This window comes from Rhipicephalus microplus, chromosome 2 (assembly GCF_043290135.1).
Source record: "Rhipicephalus microplus isolate Deutch F79 chromosome 2, USDA_Rmic, whole genome shotgun sequence".
NCBI lineage: Eukaryota > Metazoa > Arthropoda > Arachnida > Ixodida > Ixodidae > Rhipicephalus > Rhipicephalus microplus.
In genome coordinates this window covers 275,160,982-275,178,834 of record NC_134701.1, presented here as the reverse complement: position 1 = coordinate 275,178,834, position 17,853 = coordinate 275,160,982, and the positions used below count along the sequence as shown (strand labels likewise).

The window sequence follows — 17,853 nt, the reverse complement described above, 5'->3', positions numbered from 1 at the left end:
TATCAATCAATCAATCAATCAGTCAATCACATAGCAGGCGATGGCGAGGGCAGGTGCAGTTCGCTTCAGGTGGCGCTGAGCCAAGGGACATTATTGTCGACATCGTTACGAGGCCGTGTTAAAAGTACACCGATTCTTTTCTTTCTCCATCTGTTTTTCGCTCTTAGTCAGGATTCCTATCGCCATGATGGGTGGTGTACGAAATGAATAAGAACTGAAGGGAAATAGTCCTCTTCAAGTACTGCTCAAAAAACAAAAAGAAGGAAAGAAAGAAAGGCATCTGTGATTATGTTGAATGAGAACATGGATGCCTTACTGTTGATTTTATTTATGTATTTCTTTTATTTATTTACATACCCTAAGGACCCGGGAGGGCATTACATAGGGGGGGATTAGGAAAATTTTCAACATGTGTAAGATACATTAAATGATCAGAAGCATCATTATATAAAGCTTAAATGAAAAAAAAAAGAGTACACACAACAGTGGTGATAAGGATAATAAAAAAGCATAAACTCTGCAGAAGAAAAGGTACGTTAATAAAAATAGAATAGGCTCCAGGCAACAAGAGTAGGCGCGAATAACGCACACAAAAATATTCAAGTAATTCACATGAACAACACCACCGCATAACTACATTAATCGGTGTAATGGTTGATTCAGCGGTGTAATAATGGTTGACTCAGCTTGACTCGGCGTTAATTTAGCTTGACTTTGCAGTGGCGTATTCGTGGAATTCGGGTGTCTAGTTTGCAATGGCAGACGCGGCGCGTATATATACGTTGTAATCCATACAAAGGCCTGCGTGCTTTCTCCATCCATATATGGATAGGGCCTGACGCCGCGTCAGAAAGCCAAGTGCTTCAGCCCTTAATGGAATCGAGCCCGCGGCCTTGTTATCATATATAGAATGCCCTGTAGTGCCCGAACCGACAATGCACGGGTCGGCCTTCACGACTTAAGTTCGTGGCTTATAGCGCTAAGTGGAGGATAACTTAAGGAGTGCCTCGGTATAATTTCGAGCCGTGTTTCACCAGTCTTTGCCTAGCTCAGAGTGTGCAGTATACATAGACTCTCATTGTGACTCGGAGGAAACTTTGTGGGTGAAGGGCGTTTGTCGGTGGTCGCACGAAGGAGCGTCGAGTGTAATTCGTGCGGCGCTGATGTGAATCCGAGGCTGTGTTTCCCGTCACGTGGTCCGGGACAATAAGCTCGCGATGTCGCCTAATGGATGGAGGAGTGACACGTGGAACGCTGCAGCCTTGTTGGTTTCCCGAATAAAATGCGCCCGTTTGTTTGTCCGCCGTTTGGGTGGATGCTATGTGTTGCCACCCGATAGCGCCGTTGCGTTATAGCAGCGGACGTAAAGCTGGCGCCTGGCAACACTGGTCGGTCCCGTTTTTTTTTTTTTTTCCATATCGCGCATTAGGTTGGTGTTGGCGTGGCTTTTATGACCTGTACCGACATCGCGTATGTGTATTCCGCGAGAGTAACCCAATATATATATATATATATATATATATATATATATATATATATATATATATATATATATATATATATATATATATATATATATATATATATATATATATATATATATATATATCCACACGGATTAGCTCCCGCCAGTCTATCTGCTTTGTCTTCTTCAACTCCATGCACTGGCACGTATAGCATGACCCCCGGCGGCGGAGGCACCGTCTCGGTGCTTTAAAGGTCGTTATCTGACGCATTCCTGTAGGGCTTGATCCGCGAGACGTGTACAATATCACTGGACCGCATAGTAGATGATGATCGATAGATGGGGCTGATCTCGTAGGTGACAGGTTTTACTTGCACTGGCACGTTGCAATAAATTGTATATATACATATTATTAATATTGTGTCAAAACACGGAAAAACGAGCCCTTATAGGTATACACTTCTTTCCCTTATATATATATATATATATATATATTTGAGATCTAACAGACAGTAATGAAAGGAATGTACAGGGAAAGTTATTAGAACCAATGGAATGTAAATAAGAAGAAAGAAAAGTGGATGAAAAAATAACCAGCCGTGATCTGGTAGATCTCATTAATATTGTGTTAAAACACGGAAAAACGAGCCCTTAGGTATACACTTCTTTCCCTTATATATATATATATATATATATATATATATATATATATATATATATATATATATATATTCTGACGAAGGCCGGGCCCACGGTCGAAACGTCAAGTAAAAAATCTTTTCACTTGTGAGTCAAACTCCTTTTATTCTCCTATATATATATATATATATATATATATATATATATATATATATATATATATATATATATATTCACTACGCCGCCCTCATTTTCGCTCACGCTTCTTTTGTGAATGGGTGCGCGCACCACCTTTACTTATGAGATCGCGTATATATTTATATATAGGTGGCGCGTCGTGCACGGCCTTCACGCGAACTCCCTCGCTGCTCCATGAAGCCGTATATTCGGTTAGGTTGACAGATACGGCGTGGCGCTATATTTGTACGCGCTATCTAAATGCGAAGAAGGCGAGAAAGAGGAAGCTAGATGGATGCACTGAAGAGGAAGTATAGTTCGCACGAGGAAGTTTTCCCGTTTCTCCGCAAGGGCGCCTCTGTTTATGCACACACACTGATGGCGGCGCGATTATGGGCGAACCGGTCTTGCGCGTGAATTCATGTGGAGCAAAACGGAATGGCGGTTTATACTGGCGGACCGGTTAAAAGAAGAGACGTTTGCTCAATGAAAAAAAAAAAAAGATTTCCCTTCTTTCCTTTTTCGCACCCCAGAGAGAAAAGCAAATGAATATTACGTTAGGGTTGCCCGCGCACCACCCTGAAGTGCAGCAGGTTTATGCAAATTAAAAAAAAATGTATTAATAAAAGAAATTTCTTGAAGTGGACTTCAAATAGAAAAGAGAAGAAATTGAAAAAGTACGTTTAGGGGTTTTAGCCAGCAAAGCGCGATCGAAAGGACGTATAAGCGAGACGTTATAGACTGATTAAATGTTAGAAAGTAAGTTATATATAACGACTGTCATTTTCGTGCCCCAAATTAAGGTTGTGCGTTAGTGTTAATTGTTAAGGTATCGGTTATGGTATGAATAAATTAAGTAACAGTAATAGTAGTAGTAGCAGTACTAGGTAGTAGTACGTACTATAGTGCGTGCGTGCGTGCGTGCGTGTGTTTGCTTTTGAGCTTGCTTCTATTTTTGTCCGAACACACTGCCGCACGTTTTCCACCGAGCTGTCACCGAAATAGCTATATACCTGTCTCGTCTGCAGCGGTGCTGTGTAATTTTCGCCTTGGCTCCGCGGTAGTTACCAGTGGTAACCCTGTTTCCATTCCTTGACTGATTGATTGATATGTGGTGTTTAACGTCCCAAAACCACCATATGATTATGAGAGACGCCGTAGTGGAGGGCTCCGGAAATTTAGACCACCTGGGGTTCTTTAACGTGCACCCAAATCTGAGTACACGGGCCTACAACATTTCCGCCTCCATCGGAAATGCAGCCGCCGCAGCCTGTTTCCATTCCTTACTGACGGGTTATATGACATGGGCTTCAGTAAAGTAGGCCTATGGTATGACTGGAGCCGATCTGTCCACTTCTCACGTGCACTCCTGCAGCTGTCCCTTGCTCTCCGTATGCCCTTCGCGGGCGCATCTTCCTTTGTGTTTTCCACGAGATCCATATAGCTGCGGATGACAATAGGCCTCCGTCCGCTACGCACTATAGCGTGCGCTGCTTCGTCCTCATATATATATATATATATATATATATATATATATATATATATATATATATATATATATATATATATATATATATATATATATATATATATATAGTGTTCGCTGGTTTCGTTTGCTTTGTCGCCATTTCGCGCGCGAAGCTGCATAGGAGTATATAGGAGGTGCTGTAGCGATCGGGCTATGCCTTGACCCAGCGAGTCATTTGCCACGCCGGATTAGTGCAAAAAGGACAGTCTCGCCACGTCTGGACGGAGGAAGCAACAGAGGCCGGCCCCACGAGACGTCGCCTGCTGATTGACAGCGGCACCAACGGGATGGAATGTCGCCAAAGAGGGTTTTGGAGCCGCCACTCTATCTCCGGCCTGGGCCAGTCACGCATCGTTAGCGCGTTAACCGGCAGACGACGACGGCGCTGGTCAAAGGGCTCTCCCCAGAGGAATCCACGAACCGGGCACCCCTCGAAAGAGCGGCGCTTCTTTAATCCATTGTCAAGTAGCCGATCGGCTGACTGCCTATGCCCGCCAGGCATTGTCCCGGAGTACGAGACGTAGTGTGTCGCCAAGACGCCACCAAGAGGACAACAGGGACGGCGTCTTCCTGGGGGAGACCGCGGCGGCTGCCGCGGATCGCCCCGCTAATTGAGCGAACATAATCGGCGGACCCTTTGAAGTATGCGGCCAGGATTGTGGGCACTCTCGACTAAAGGCTCACACACGACGAGGAAGAGCCCTGCTGGTGCCACCAAAGTGCAGTGTTCACGTGGACCTTGCATGCGCATGCTCGCCCCCCCTCACCTGTGTGTGCGTGATTGGTGGTCGACTCGTAGAGGAGGAGCCCGACAGGGCATAAAACGACGCGGCAGAGTGCTGGACGTCGCTCTAAACCTTGCTCTGAACTATGTAAAGTTTAACCACCACGCTCGTGGTTTGTGAAACCACTAGTTCTTCTCTTCTCTTCTGTCATCTCGACAACTCCCTGTAAAGATGTAAATAAACCCGTTAAGTTTGCTCAAAGCTCTCCCCTAGTCCTTGGCTCGACGAAGCGACGGCGATCGGCCCCGCTACCGCAGACTGCGGTCGCCGCGACGCGCAACAGTGCATACGACGGCATAATGGAGGGCTTGCATGTCGGTCCGGTCGCGTCGTTTTTGTTGTTGTACTGTTATTTTATTTCCCTGGCACGCGTCGTTCTTGCGGGCAGTTTTATTGGGACGACCAGAATGCGGTTTGTCTCGCGGAATCGCGAGGATGTGGATTGCTTATCGTGTTTACACTTAGGCGTGGTGCCGAGCTGCAACTGCCGCGGCACGTCAGCCGCTAAATGAAAACGCCAGGTGGCGATATTCTCGGGATCTGCTCTAGAGTTACTGTATATGCTACCTGTATATGCATATACAGTAACTCTCTCTCTTTCTCGCTGGCTCGCTCTTTCTCTATCTATCTATCTGTCTGTCTATCTATCTATCTATCTATCTATCTATCTATCTATCTATCTATCTGTCTGTCTGTCTGTCTATCTATCTATCTATCTATCTATCTATCTATCTGTCTGTCTGTCTATCTATCTATCTATCTATCTATCTATCTATCTATCTGTCTGTCTATCTATCTATCTATCTATCTATCTATCTATCTATCTGTCTGTCTGTCTGTCTGTCTGTATCGCTTTTTCTTTATTTCACGCTTTTTAACAGCGAAGTAAACGCCACGTTGCCCTGCGAGCAGAATGATATTGTCAAAAAAAAAAAAACGGAGATGTCAATTCGTCTTCATGGCGGCTAATGTGCAATAGGATGTCGCGTTCAGTTGTGACGTCACTCCCAGGCTTTCTCGTGCTCACCGTAGGCATATGCCTCGTAAGTGTAATAGTATTTGGGGTACTGTGTCCCAAAACCACGATATGATTAGGAGAAACGCCTAGGGGGTGGCTGCGGAAATTTTGACCCTCTTGTGTTCTTTAACGTGCGCTGACTTCGCAGAGTGCACGAGCCTCAACCAAATCGCCTCCACTGAAATGTGACCGCCGCAGCCGGAATCGAAACCGTGACCTATATACTGGACAGTGGCCGATCACCGTAGACGAGCATCATATATATAGTCGCGTGTTTTTGACCCGCCATTAAGGTGTTTTCGTGCTCTCTCGAGCTTTCTCCGCCGCGGTGGTCTAGTGGCTAAGGTACTCGGCTGCTCACCCGTAGGTCGCGGGATCGAACTCCGGCTGCGGCGGCTGCATTTCCGATGGAGGCGGAAATGTTGTAGGCCGGTGTGCTCAGATTTGGGTGCACGTTGTTGCGCCTTTGGGTAGCGTGGTGCGGACTCGGGCCATCCGAGTCCCCGGAGAGGACGAGTAGAGAAGCCGGAGAAGGAGAAAAAAATGTTTATATACAGTATTTACATGGTAGCGTGGTACAACGTGAAAAGAGAATCACCCACGAGCGCCTCTGCGCTAGCGTTTTTATACATCGTCCGCCTTCCCAAGATCCCTTGCAAAGAAAATTTATGCGCAGGATACTCCAATGAGATCGTCGTCTTCCTCTCCGTCCCCGAAGAGGGAAAGCCAAACACCGCCTCCCTCTGAACCTAGGAAAGGGGCAAGGCATGCCCAGTTCGCTGTTTGGTGAGGGAGACCCCACGCGCCAGCGTGGCACCACAGTGAGATGACGTGGAATCCCATGCGCAAAGTCGCTCCCTGATGCAGCCAGGTTGACTCAAGCAAGGCAGAATACCCCGTACAGCTGCTGAGTCAACGCTGCTTCGGAGTGTTGCTCTCGGCGGCTGACAAAAGCTTGGCCAACGACTTTTGTGTCAAGAGGAGCCGGCGACGTGGTTTTTCCCGATTGTCCGCGTCCGTCGCCGTCCCGGTGCAGGGTTGACTCATCAACAGCTGCCAGGTGCCAGCAGGCCGCGAAGACCACGTGGAACTTGGGCGAGGCACAACAGCACCCCCGCCGTCAGATGATACATCGGGAGGTCGAGTTGTTCCATGCAGCTCGGCCGGGTCGATGTCGGCGACGTTCCGGCAAGGCTCTTGCTTTCTCGAAGGGCCTGGTCAAACTGGAATGCTCCAAGAGCTGGCCTCTGCGCCCCGCTTCGGTGAAAAGTGGGTGACAAGCTCCAAGAAACGACCTTTGTCTGCCACACACAATGCGACAAGCACCGCGTGCACGCCACTCTCATCGCCAGGCCTCAGATTTTACAAAGCAAACATCTTATCTTAATAGCTTAAGCTCAAGGAAACAATGTGCATACTAATCGGGACAAGTGTCCAGTAACTCTTTCATACGTAATTCCATTTGGAATCGAGATAACATTATAATCAAGCTAAACAAGCAAACTGTAGAGCTCGGGACAACGAGGGAGTCAGTAAAAAATTTCTCTATGCCCTCACTGTAACACATTGAAAAAAAAAAAAGTACACCTAAACTAGGTAAAGGTAAACAAAAAAATCAAACAAACCTTCCGCGTCTTTTGACGAGTCAAAACGCTCGACTTAGGGCGTCTGCATTTGTATGAAGGCCACCTCTCTTGTAGCGCACCTCGAAATTGTGCTGCTGCAGTGCTATGCTCCATCTGAGCAAACGACCATTCTTAGGTGACATTTGGTGTAACCAGGTTAGTGGAGAGTGATCAGTTTCTATAATAAACTTAGAGCCAGCAACATAGCAGCCTAGTTTTTGTACGGCCCAAACAATGCAAGCACATTCTTTTTCCGAAGTGCTATAAGCCTCTTCCCTGCTGCTCAATTTGCGACTCAAATACAAAACCGGCCGCTCCTCTCCACTCTGGTCCGTCTGACATAGCACTGCTCCTAAACCGCGTTCGCTTGCATCACACTGAATAGTGAAAGGTTTTGCAAAATCCGGTGCCCTCAAGACGGGTTTCTCACTCAATGCGTGCTTCAGCTTCTGAAAAGCGTCTTCCTTTTTAGAGTCCCATTGAATGTTCACAGGTTCGGTCTTGCGTAAACTATCTGTCAAAGGGCTGGCAATCTCGGAGTAATTCGGGACGTAATGCTGATAGTAACCTGTGAGGCCGAGGAATGCTCTCATCTCGGTCTTAGTGCTGGGACGACGATAACCGACCACCGCGGCTACCTTGAGTTCGGACGGTCGACGACGCCCATTTCCTACAATGTGCCCTAAATAGCTTACTTCAGCACAGCCCAAATGACATTTCTCTCTCTTTACCGTAAGACCTGCATTTTTGATCCGTTCCAAAACCATCCGAAGGTGTTCAACATGGTCTTCCCATTTGTCCGAAAATATCGCCACATCGTCTAGGTAAGGCAGCGCAAATTTCTCGAGCCCGTGGAGAACCTTATCCATCAGGCGGCTGAAACAATACGGCGCGTTCTTGAGCCCAAAGCTCATCATCAAAGGACGAAAAGTGCCCAGGGGTGAGATAAAAGCAGCGTATCGACTCGCGCGCTCTGTCAAAGGGACCTGCCAATACCCCCTGACAAGGTCTAACGTAGAAATGTATTTCGCCTTAGACACTGTCTCTACCCTCTCTTCAATGTTAGGAATAGGGTAATGCTGTTTTTCACTGGTAGATTCGGAGCAGGTTTTTTTGCTCCGTGGCGACGAAACCGCATTTCACTGGTAGATTCAGAGTGGATCCGCGCTTTTCACTGGTAGTTTCAGAGCAGCTCGCTCCGAGGCGGATTGCTCGCACTGCTCCGCCGACAAGTCGCAGATTCGGGCGGAAACACGACGAGCAGCATACGTCACTTCCGTCGTTGTACGTTGCTGAGTTTTGCAAAATGGCTGCGTTCGCTGCCTTGGCGGAACTTCTGTCTAGCGACGAAAGCACTTCAAGCAGCAGCTCGTCCAGCTCAGACGACGAAGACTTCGAGGAAAGACAAGCGCTATGCGAAGCCTTCTTTCGGGAAACTTTTTCGGAGTCCCACCGCGAACGTCCCAAAATTTTGGGGTTCATCGAGAACGTTGCGCGGCTGTACACAGACGAGCAGGTAAGCGCGGAGCTCCCTCTTTTCATAATACTACATGAACCTAATTTCATCTTTTTATCATTTCCTTCTCTGCAGTTCCGTCAAGACTTCAGGGTGTCGAGGCGTGTCGCGGAAACGTTGATCCGTGGTTTTGAAGGCTCGCGTCACTACCCATGCAGTGATCGTGGTGGGTCCCCCTCGAAAACCGCGGAAGAGCACATTCTGGTCTTTCTGTGGTAAGTCTGCACGCTGTTTTAAAAGTCATGCCTACCAGTGTGTATAATCTTAATGCTTTCAAGTGCTTCGGCGTAGAAGTACGTTTTTTCGTTGCGTGCGCAGAATTTTGACGGGGAGTCCAACCATTATAAATTTTTGTTCGTGTGTTTATGTGCGCGTGTGTAGAGAATATACACATGTGAAATTTAACAATTTCGGCGGCGTTAAATCTCCCTAGTAGCCTTCCCGTGGCTACGCCGCTTGTGCTTTTTGTCCTTGAAAGTTGCTAAGTGTGATGCAATGGAAACCAATGAAATATGACCGCTTGCAACTGCACAGCCAGAGAGAACAGTGTTAAGAGCTTCTACTTTTCTTACGGCTGCTAATTTTGATGCAAATATTTCATGCCTTTATTTCACAAAGCAGGCTTTACTTGATCACTTTCTTCCATAATGTGTGTTTGCTGTGTCAGGTTTGCTGCAAACAAGGCGTGCCTGAGGGACGTTGCTGGACGCTTTGGCATGGCAACTGCGACAGCATTTAGAGTCGTGGAGCGCACGCTCGAATATTTCCTTGATATAGCCGAAGAGGTAATATCATTTCCAGGAGATCTTGATCAGCTGTCAGCGGACTTCGAACAAGTAAGAATTTTAGGTATTTCACTGTTCCATGGCAAACACAACAAATGAGTTGTCTAATTGAAGCTTACTTTAGAGAATAGTCACATAATACATTGATTGTAGCAGGTTAAGCTGCCGTTGGGGCACAGGGGATGTGGTACTAAGTTGCGCTTGAAAGATGGGGTTATTGTCAAGCAGTCTCACTATCAAATGAGAAATGCTAGTGAAACATGTATTGTTCATTTACAGTGCACATAAAAGCAGGGTGTCTCCCAACGTGGAAAAGTCAGGGAATTTCAAAAAAACCAGGCCAGGTCATGAAAACTGACAGCAGTTCTGTGGGACCGTCACAAAAATAAGCATCGCCATTCATCAAAGCTTAAAAAGTCTCTCAGCTGCAACTACAGTGGGCTGCTGGAAGGTGTGTGAAAAAAAAAAAGGACAGTGCATAACTCTTGCTTCTGAGTGTAAACGCGAAAGGGACCCATAGAACACAAAGTTTACTGACATTTCAGTACCTCATATGGGAGAGAGCCTTGTTTAAAAGTCATGAAAAAGGCACAGTGTACTTCAGTACGCCTAAATACGTGACGTAAGCAGAGAGAGTACATTGTCAGAAGCCTCCCATCACTCCTGTGCAGCGTATGTACAGTTGTCTGTATCTGGATTCGAGAGTTTTACAAGTCTATTTGGTGGTCTGTGATTCCGTGTGTTCAGGGAGGGCAGTCGAGGCCACGCCTCGTTTTGTGGTATCATATTTGTGTTGTTTAACTTTTACCAGTTTCACCGATGTACTGGTCACAATTATGTCAGCCTATGGCATAAACTAGACTAAGGAAATTTCTGCTCGGCAACTTGTCCTTCACATTGGCTAAAGCATTCTTTAACATCCATGTTGGTATATCCACTCTTTTGGTGCCTGTTGCTTCTACATATCACACGGCATATCTGACTCACGTCTGTAGATTTATGCATGTTTTGTCTATGCCAAGATTTCGGCCCGGCTTGAAGGCCGTCTGGTTTTTCTAGGCTAGAACTGCTATCAGCTGAAGCTTGCTGGGCTACTCATGTCTTTTAATAATAATAATAATAATAATAATAATAATAATAATAATAATAATATTATTATTATTATTATTATTATTATTATTATTATTATTATTATTATTATTATTATTGGTGGTGCAACACCAAACGTCTTCAGCTACACACTTATGCTGGTAGCTCGTGTTTCAAGGGTAGAACTTGGGTAACTTCAGCTAAATTTTTCATTTCAGTTTTGTGAGATTGTGTAAATAAATCTGCAATTATTTTTCAGTGTCACGTCTACAGCAGAGTACGTAAATCAAGGTAACATGCGGACATTCATGATTCATCTATAGAATCAAGGAAACTGTTCCACCTTGACAAATTCATTCTCACCACCACATATTCAAATGTCAGCACTTTAAACGTTGACCCCAGCTTTCATTTCACTTCAAGTATGACAGCCCAGATAAATGCATGTGCTTGTCGTAAAAAAAAAAAAACATTTTGCAGTATGGCTATGTTCTTGCAACGTTGTCGTTACTCGTTGTCAAGGCAAGATACATAGAATATGCGAGTAGTAGTTATTTACTTTTTTTGTTGAAAAGTATACTTTAGAGGTGTGCAAATTAGGCGGCGGCGCAAATCAATAGTAAATACATCAATCTAGGTCGAATCAGTTCTAATCTAATCTACATATAAATAGGTGAGTCAGTAAATACAGTAGTTCAGGTCGATCTAATTAAATCCAATCCACATCCTAACCGGCGTGGGCTACAGCCATTATAGTAAAATAGATTTTACTCCAGTGGCAGAACCGGCCAGGCTCCTGTGTTTTCATTTTACACGAATGCCACCAAATGGCACCACTTCTAAGTTTCTCAGCAGCTTTGACTGCGATGTCAAACGATCGCAGACACCTTCAAACTTCATCTGCGGTTACTCTTAACTTGTGTGTTTTCTTCCTGGTTCTTCGGAACATCAAACAGCTGACTTGCTCACTGCCTAGCTCAGGGGTTTTATTTTGGCCAGATTTACATGTTTTTTCACAATTGTCGCATGCCCTGAGAACATTTTGAGTGCGTCTGGTAATTATGTTTACCTTTATAGAGCGCCCGGTTTTTTTTTTCTACTCGGGTTTGTTTGCAGTGTACAGTGTTTTCCATGCAAACGTGGCAGTCATGGAATTTGCTTTGAATCATGATGGAAAACCTGGGAAATTCAAGGAATTTAGAAATATGAAATTGGTAGACACCCTGAAAGGGACCCCTGGCACTTAAAATTTCTAATGCCTTTTGCTGTGGTGTTCCGTACAATGATTCCATAGTTCTGGCATGTAAAAGACTTGTGTCACCTAAAGTTAACTCCGCTAAGACCAACAAAACTACTGCATCAAGTGTTAAGATTATTTACTTCAAGAAGTTCACTACAGGTGTGTTCTTTTTCTCTCACTGTCACAGGTGTCAGGAGTGCCCAACACGATCGGTTGCATTGACGGATCCTACATAAGCATCCGCTGCCCTGCAAAAAAAGTGCGTTCAACCTATGTGAACAGGCACAGTTATCCGTCACTGACACTGCAAGCTCTGTGTGATCACAAAAAGAAGTTTCTCGATGTGACTACTGGACACCCCAGCAAGATTCACGATTCGAGAATCTTCAGGACATCGAGGCTTTCTTCAAAGTTGCCGCATGTGTGCTGTTCCGGGAAGTACCACGTTCTCGGGGACGCTGCCTACCCGCTTCGAGATTACCTCATAACCCCATTCAGGAATTATGGTCACCTTGACGCGAGGCAGCGCGCCTTCAATTATCACTTTTCGGCAACGAGAGTGAAGATTGAGAATGCCTTTGGAGACCTCAAGGCCAGGTTCCGCCAGCTGCTGCACCTGGACTTTCTGTTTGTAGACAAAATGAACAAGTTCATTATAGCTTGTTGTGTTTTGCACAATATGTGCATTAATTGTGGTGATGTGGATGTGCCGCCGTACATCGATGATGAACATGCACCGTGGGAATGGGAGGCACAACCGGATGATGTTCCCCCCAACAATGGCCCGCTTGCATCAACTGAAGATGCACTGCGTCGCCAAGGCGAGGAGAAGCGTGAGCGCTTAATGCAAGCGATGCGCATTTGATTTAAAGTTAGGACTGCCTACGTGTACACAAAACAAGAAACGTTAAGGTGTTGTAAATTTTGTTTCGTGTTGTAGAGATTTCTAGCAGAAAATAACACTAAAAGACGGGACGAAGCAAGGACACAAACTACGGCGCTGACTAACAAGCAAATTCGTTTTATTCTTCTAATCCGCGTATATATACTTTACCACAATCTCAAGGAAACAAAAAAAAATAGAATCATGATAAATGCATGCCCCTCATTTCTGAAGCGTATCATTTACAACGGCGGCGAAACATGCATCAGTTTCCCTTATATTTCCCTCTCTCTGAAGGAGTTACCTCTCCTGTCTTATTGAGCATTTCTTTCCTCCTGAGTCAGCCAACATTTGTGTGTGTCTTTTTTTTGCTTTTTCTCACCCTTCAGATTAGTGGTGGAGTGTATATACCTAGACTGGAAGAATAAGACACATTTGGCTGTTAGTCAGTGCCATGGTTGTGTCTCTGCCATGGTTGTGTCCCTGCTTTGTCCCATCCTTTAGCACTGTTTTCTACAGGAAACACTGTACTAACCAGCTAAAATGCATGCCGCACTGTGTTGTAGTGACTCATCTTGCTAGGGCGCAGCCTGATTTTTTTGTTTCTTAGCTTTGTGACACGTAGCAGCTTCCACATAGCGTGAGTCAACCCAAGATGTTTGCAGGAATCTGACTGGATCAGTGTAATTGTTTCCTATGCGAAGCCATCAGCATGCTTATTGCTGACTAGTGCTAACGCCGCAGCGTGTTGGTCGGTATGGCTACTGCAGCTGAAGATAGCTGGTGATATTGATAGTAACTGCACTCTTCGTGCTGGTGAGACACGAGAAAGTGACAAAGTCAACCGGCCAAACATAGCTGGGCTCCAGCTCTCGTCAGCCACCACAAACATTCTGAGAAACATGTAGTGACATTGGCATAAGTCCAAGCTAGTGCAGGCTACACTGAGGAGCATTTGTGTTAATGGAACAATGTCACCAAAATTACGAGCTTGAAATGTTTGTGTTGTTTGTCTTGCAGTTGGGGCACTATGCTTGTCAGTTAAACCTGTCGCTTCGAGGAATATTCGTAATGAACACCCATCCCGACTCATTGTTTCCCACGCATGGTGCCCAAATTCAAAAAGTGCGCTCTGAACGTCACAAAAGCCCGAGTCTACATAGTCTTATGACTCCTGAGATTGTTCGCTGTGTAATTTTTTGTGATTCCAGTAGTAGTTTTACAGTGATGCCAAAATTAGTCACAAGGAGCCATTCTTGCATTAATTACACAGTACATTGCAATATTTATGATCAAAGTTTGGGGACTACCGGACACAATGCTCTTAATTAAAGCATTCAAGTCAAAACAAAAATTTGTCAGGGGTCCTTTAGGCATGGTGACTGCTGCTGTGAGAAATGGCTTCTTTGTCATGCAATTTGGTTATTGCTTGTGCATTAACATTTCATTTGCCTGATGAAAATTTGCATGGACAAACGTTCTGCATTTCTTAGTCTTTGTTCAGCTTTTCTTACCATCAAAACGGCGTGAAATTATAATGATCATTGCAACTTTGTCTTGTAAAAGGGCCCTGGAACCCTTATTTCACCTCAACAACAAACATTGTCAATCTGTTATCAATGCGCCTGCCAACGTGCACATGTGTACAATGCTTACAATAAACATGCTTTTCACATTTTATTCATTTTTCTTCAAGTTGAAAATTTCACGGAGAAGATTCATCTTTTCTTTGTGCATTTCTTCTCGTCGCTGTGTTTTAGCAAGTCGTCGCTCTTCCCTCTTGCTGTCTCTTTCAGCCTTTCGCTCTGCTCGCCGTTCATCTAACTCCTTCATTTTTTCAAAGAAGGTTTGCAGGTGGAGCTCGCGTGCTGAATTCGGGCGTTTTCTTTTTGAATCAGGAGTGTCGTCCTGCCCAACGGAGCTGGATGGAGAGTGTGACGTTGACGAGCTTGAACCAGCAAGTGGAACAGACTCGGTGGATGACTGTGGACATGTCTTTTTTGATACCACTCCACTTGCGTCGCGTACCACTTCTGGTTCCAAGCTGTCGTCCAGCCACTTGATTTTTTCAAGCTCGGCCTCGTAGGGGACTTCTTGTGGGGAACAGCCAGACGTATTATTTTTCCCAGCTGCCACATTTTTTCTTTTCAGTACGGTTTTGTACCGAGAGCAGCACTGCTCACCAGTTCTCATTACACCCAGTTTATTATTAATGTCTGTTGCAATTTTTTCAAACATGGCCTTTTTGTTGCGAAATTTTTTCAGAGGGCCAACTTGAGGGAAATATGAGGCGTAGAGGTCCAGCAGCAGCTTCGTCTCGCCACTCGTCCACTCACACCCTGCAGCTGAAATATGCATTATACACACATAAAATACATATAAACTGGCATTAATAGACTTTTTTGATACAGGGCACGAAGCTATATGCTCTCTGAGCCATAGAACACTTACTGTAAAGCATTAGTACTGTCACACTGTTTTGGCACAGCAAATATTGGGTGCTGTGGGGATCGCTTTGCATATCAGAACAGACAATCATGCAAATTCATAATATTACTATACATAACTTATTCACAGCATAATTTTCTTAGAGAGTAAATTTGAAAACACTGCATAATAAATATGGGGCCTCTTCGTGCAGCTGACTATTCGTTGAATTCAATTTTATTATTTAAGCACCCAATATTGAGAAGCGTGAGCAAGAAGCCATTAAATGGTTTTGCGTAATTCGTGGTTTTTTTGAGAGGGTTTGCAATCTGCTGGACCTATCTTCATCCTAATGCCACTAGCATGTTTGTGTATGCATGCTTACCACGTGCAGGAGTCCCTGGCTGACAAGCCCGACTTGGTGACGCACCAGTAGACGCTGCAGAATCTGTGTTTGATAATTGAAAAGCATTGTAGTATGTTAATATGTGTTAATTTTAAGCAGGTACACAATTTTCTTCAAGTAGTCCTTACACGTTGCTCGTCAAGGCATTGTCCTCTACATATATAGACGACTGTATACAAAACTAGTTCTACAGAGACACATGTAGACCAATTTACCATTTCCTAAAAATGCGCCCTGTGTATGTGACAAAGCGTCGGTGGCGTCACACTGTGTAGCACCTTCAAATAGAGAAAAAGAAAAGACATTTGCGGGTTAACACCAAAAGAGTAGAGGTCAAGAATCACCAAGAAAACGTTACTTCTCTAGTAAATTTTTCATGCATGTATTCATGCGCGAATACAGAGATCGCCATGCATTTTTATTAAAGGTAATACAGCAGCTTGGTGAGCGCTGCGAAAATTCCGGCGCTTGTGATATTCTAAATAGTAGGACTGTAAGGTGTTGGGTAAGCAACTGCTCTGATTAAAAAAAAAAGCCTGCTCACAACATGCCGTATTTTTGCGAGCGCCGATTGCGGCCGTTACCACGTGTACCCGCATGCTTTACAATTATCTGACCAGTCTTCATGCGGAGCTATCAAAGTTAGCATTCCGTGCAGAGTTTATTATCAGCGTCAAGTACGTCGCACTTACCGTTCAGATCGTTGCCGCTGTTTCTGAAAACGCCCAGCAACAGCCGACGCACAGCCGGTGTCAATTCCGCGTGCTCTTCCATACTTGCTACACAACTGCTGTTCGCGACTGCGTTAAAGTGTTCTACAAAGCTTTAACTGCGTGGTCGAAATGCGCGCCCTGCAGTGGCGGCCAAAGTTGCCAAGGAAACGAAGAGAGCGGAAAAATAAACTGTTTCCGGAACCGGTTTGCGTGACGTATGCATAATCAACTTCCGGGGCACCTCTCACGGAGCATTCTCGTGTTTCACTGGCAGAGGTGGCTTCGTGCGATCCGAGTGCTCGCTCCGGGATTTCGGCGGTCGCTCTGAATCTCCCAGTGAAAAACACCATAAGTCTGGTCGACTGTTACAGAGTTCAGGCGGCGATAGTCCACGCATGGCCTTGGATCACGGCCCGGAATCTCAACCAAAATCAAAGGCGAGGTGAAATCACTGTCTGCTTCGATGATAACACCTAGGTCGATCATGCGGCGAATTTCGGCCTCTAGTATCTCTCTCTGTCTAGGTGACACCCGATACGGCTTACAGCTGATCGGCTTGTTAACCGTCAGCTCAATGTCGTGCTTAATCACATCCGTTTTGCCTGGCTTCTCGGAGAAAACGGTAGCGAATTCCTGTACTAAAAGCTCTAAATCTTCCTCTTGAGCCTTACTTAGGGTGTTCCCTGGGTCTACCCTATCTGACAATGTGCTGCTGACCGTGCCATCGGAAAGACAAAGGATTTCCGCGCCCTCATCCTCAGGAACATTGAGTGCAAGGTTTACTACTGCTTTTCGTCGCATGTAGGGTTTCATTAGGTTACTGTGATACACTTTGGGGCATTTCCGGCCCCACTTTACCTCGTAGTTGGTGTCTGAAAGCACTGACATCACTGTCGCTGGTCCCTCCCATTGTACGTCCAGCTTGTTTTTTCTTGAAGGGCACAACAGCATCACCTCATCGCCCACTCTAAAGACTCGCTTTCGAGCTGACTTATCGTAACGGGCCTTGGAAAGCGCCTGTGCTGCGCGCATGTTGCTCTCCACCACTTCGCGTGTAGTCCCCAGTCGCCCCAATAAATCCAGTACATAGGAAACCACATTAGGGTCCTCCCCATATCCAGTCCATGACTCTCGTATCAAGTGCAGCGGACCTCTCAAGTTCCTGCCGTAGACAAGTTCAGCCGGACTAAAACCCGTACTCTCGTGTGGGGCCGACCTCAGAGAAAACATCGCAGCTGGTATACACCCCTCCCAGTCACTTTTATGCTCAAAGCACAAAGCTCGCAAAACGCGTTTCATGACCGAGTGCATGCGTTCCACAGGGTTCGACTGTGGATGGTGAATAGAGCTATGCGCGATTTTTATCCCGCAGCGTTCTAGGAATGTAGTCGTAAGGCAGCTTGTGAACACACTTCCGTTGTCACACTGTATCTCCGAGGGAAAACCCACCCGAGAAAAAATAGACAACAATGCGTCCACCACGCATACTGAACTCAACTCTTTCAGTGCGATTGCCTCCGGGAACTTGGTGGCAACGCACAGCGCGGTCAGGACGTA

The 17,853-nt window shown here is 45.5% G+C and overlaps 2 protein-coding genes across 4 annotated transcripts in view; one reads left to right on the top strand and one right to left on the bottom strand.

Annotated features, from left to right (window-relative positions):
* LOC119179018 (uncharacterized) overlaps positions 1–17,853 on the top strand; it is a 137,099-nt gene that overhangs the window by 43,287 nt on the left and 75,959 nt on the right. The gene's annotated exons all lie outside the window — the stretch shown is intronic.
* LOC142777861 (uncharacterized) lies at positions 14,415–16,485 on the bottom strand. The gene is made up of 4 exons (XM_075882024.1): positions 16,276–16,485; positions 15,799–15,861; positions 15,563–15,625; positions 14,415–15,095 (listed from the first exon to the last, which is right to left on the bottom strand). Exons 1-4 carry the CDS (start codon positions 16,355–16,357, stop codon positions 14,428–14,430), a joined length of 876 nt encoding a protein of 291 aa, XP_075738139.1. The 5' UTR covers positions 16,358–16,485; the 3' UTR covers positions 14,415–14,427.

Excerpts from the sequence above, each read along its gene's own strand:
- LOC142777861 (XM_075882024.1), bottom strand. The coding sequence starts at position 16,357 with ATGGAAGAGCACGCGGAATTGACACCGGCTGTGCGTCGGCTGTTGCTG. Across the intron at positions 15,862-16,275 it reads CAGCGGCAACGATCTGAACG|GTGCTACACAGTGTGACGCC; the intron begins GTAAGTGCGACG and ends CTCTATTTGAAG. Across the intron at positions 15,096-15,562 it reads GCCAGGGACTCCTGCACGTG|CTGCAGGGTGTGAGTGGACG; the intron begins GTAAGCATGCAT and ends TGCATATTTCAG.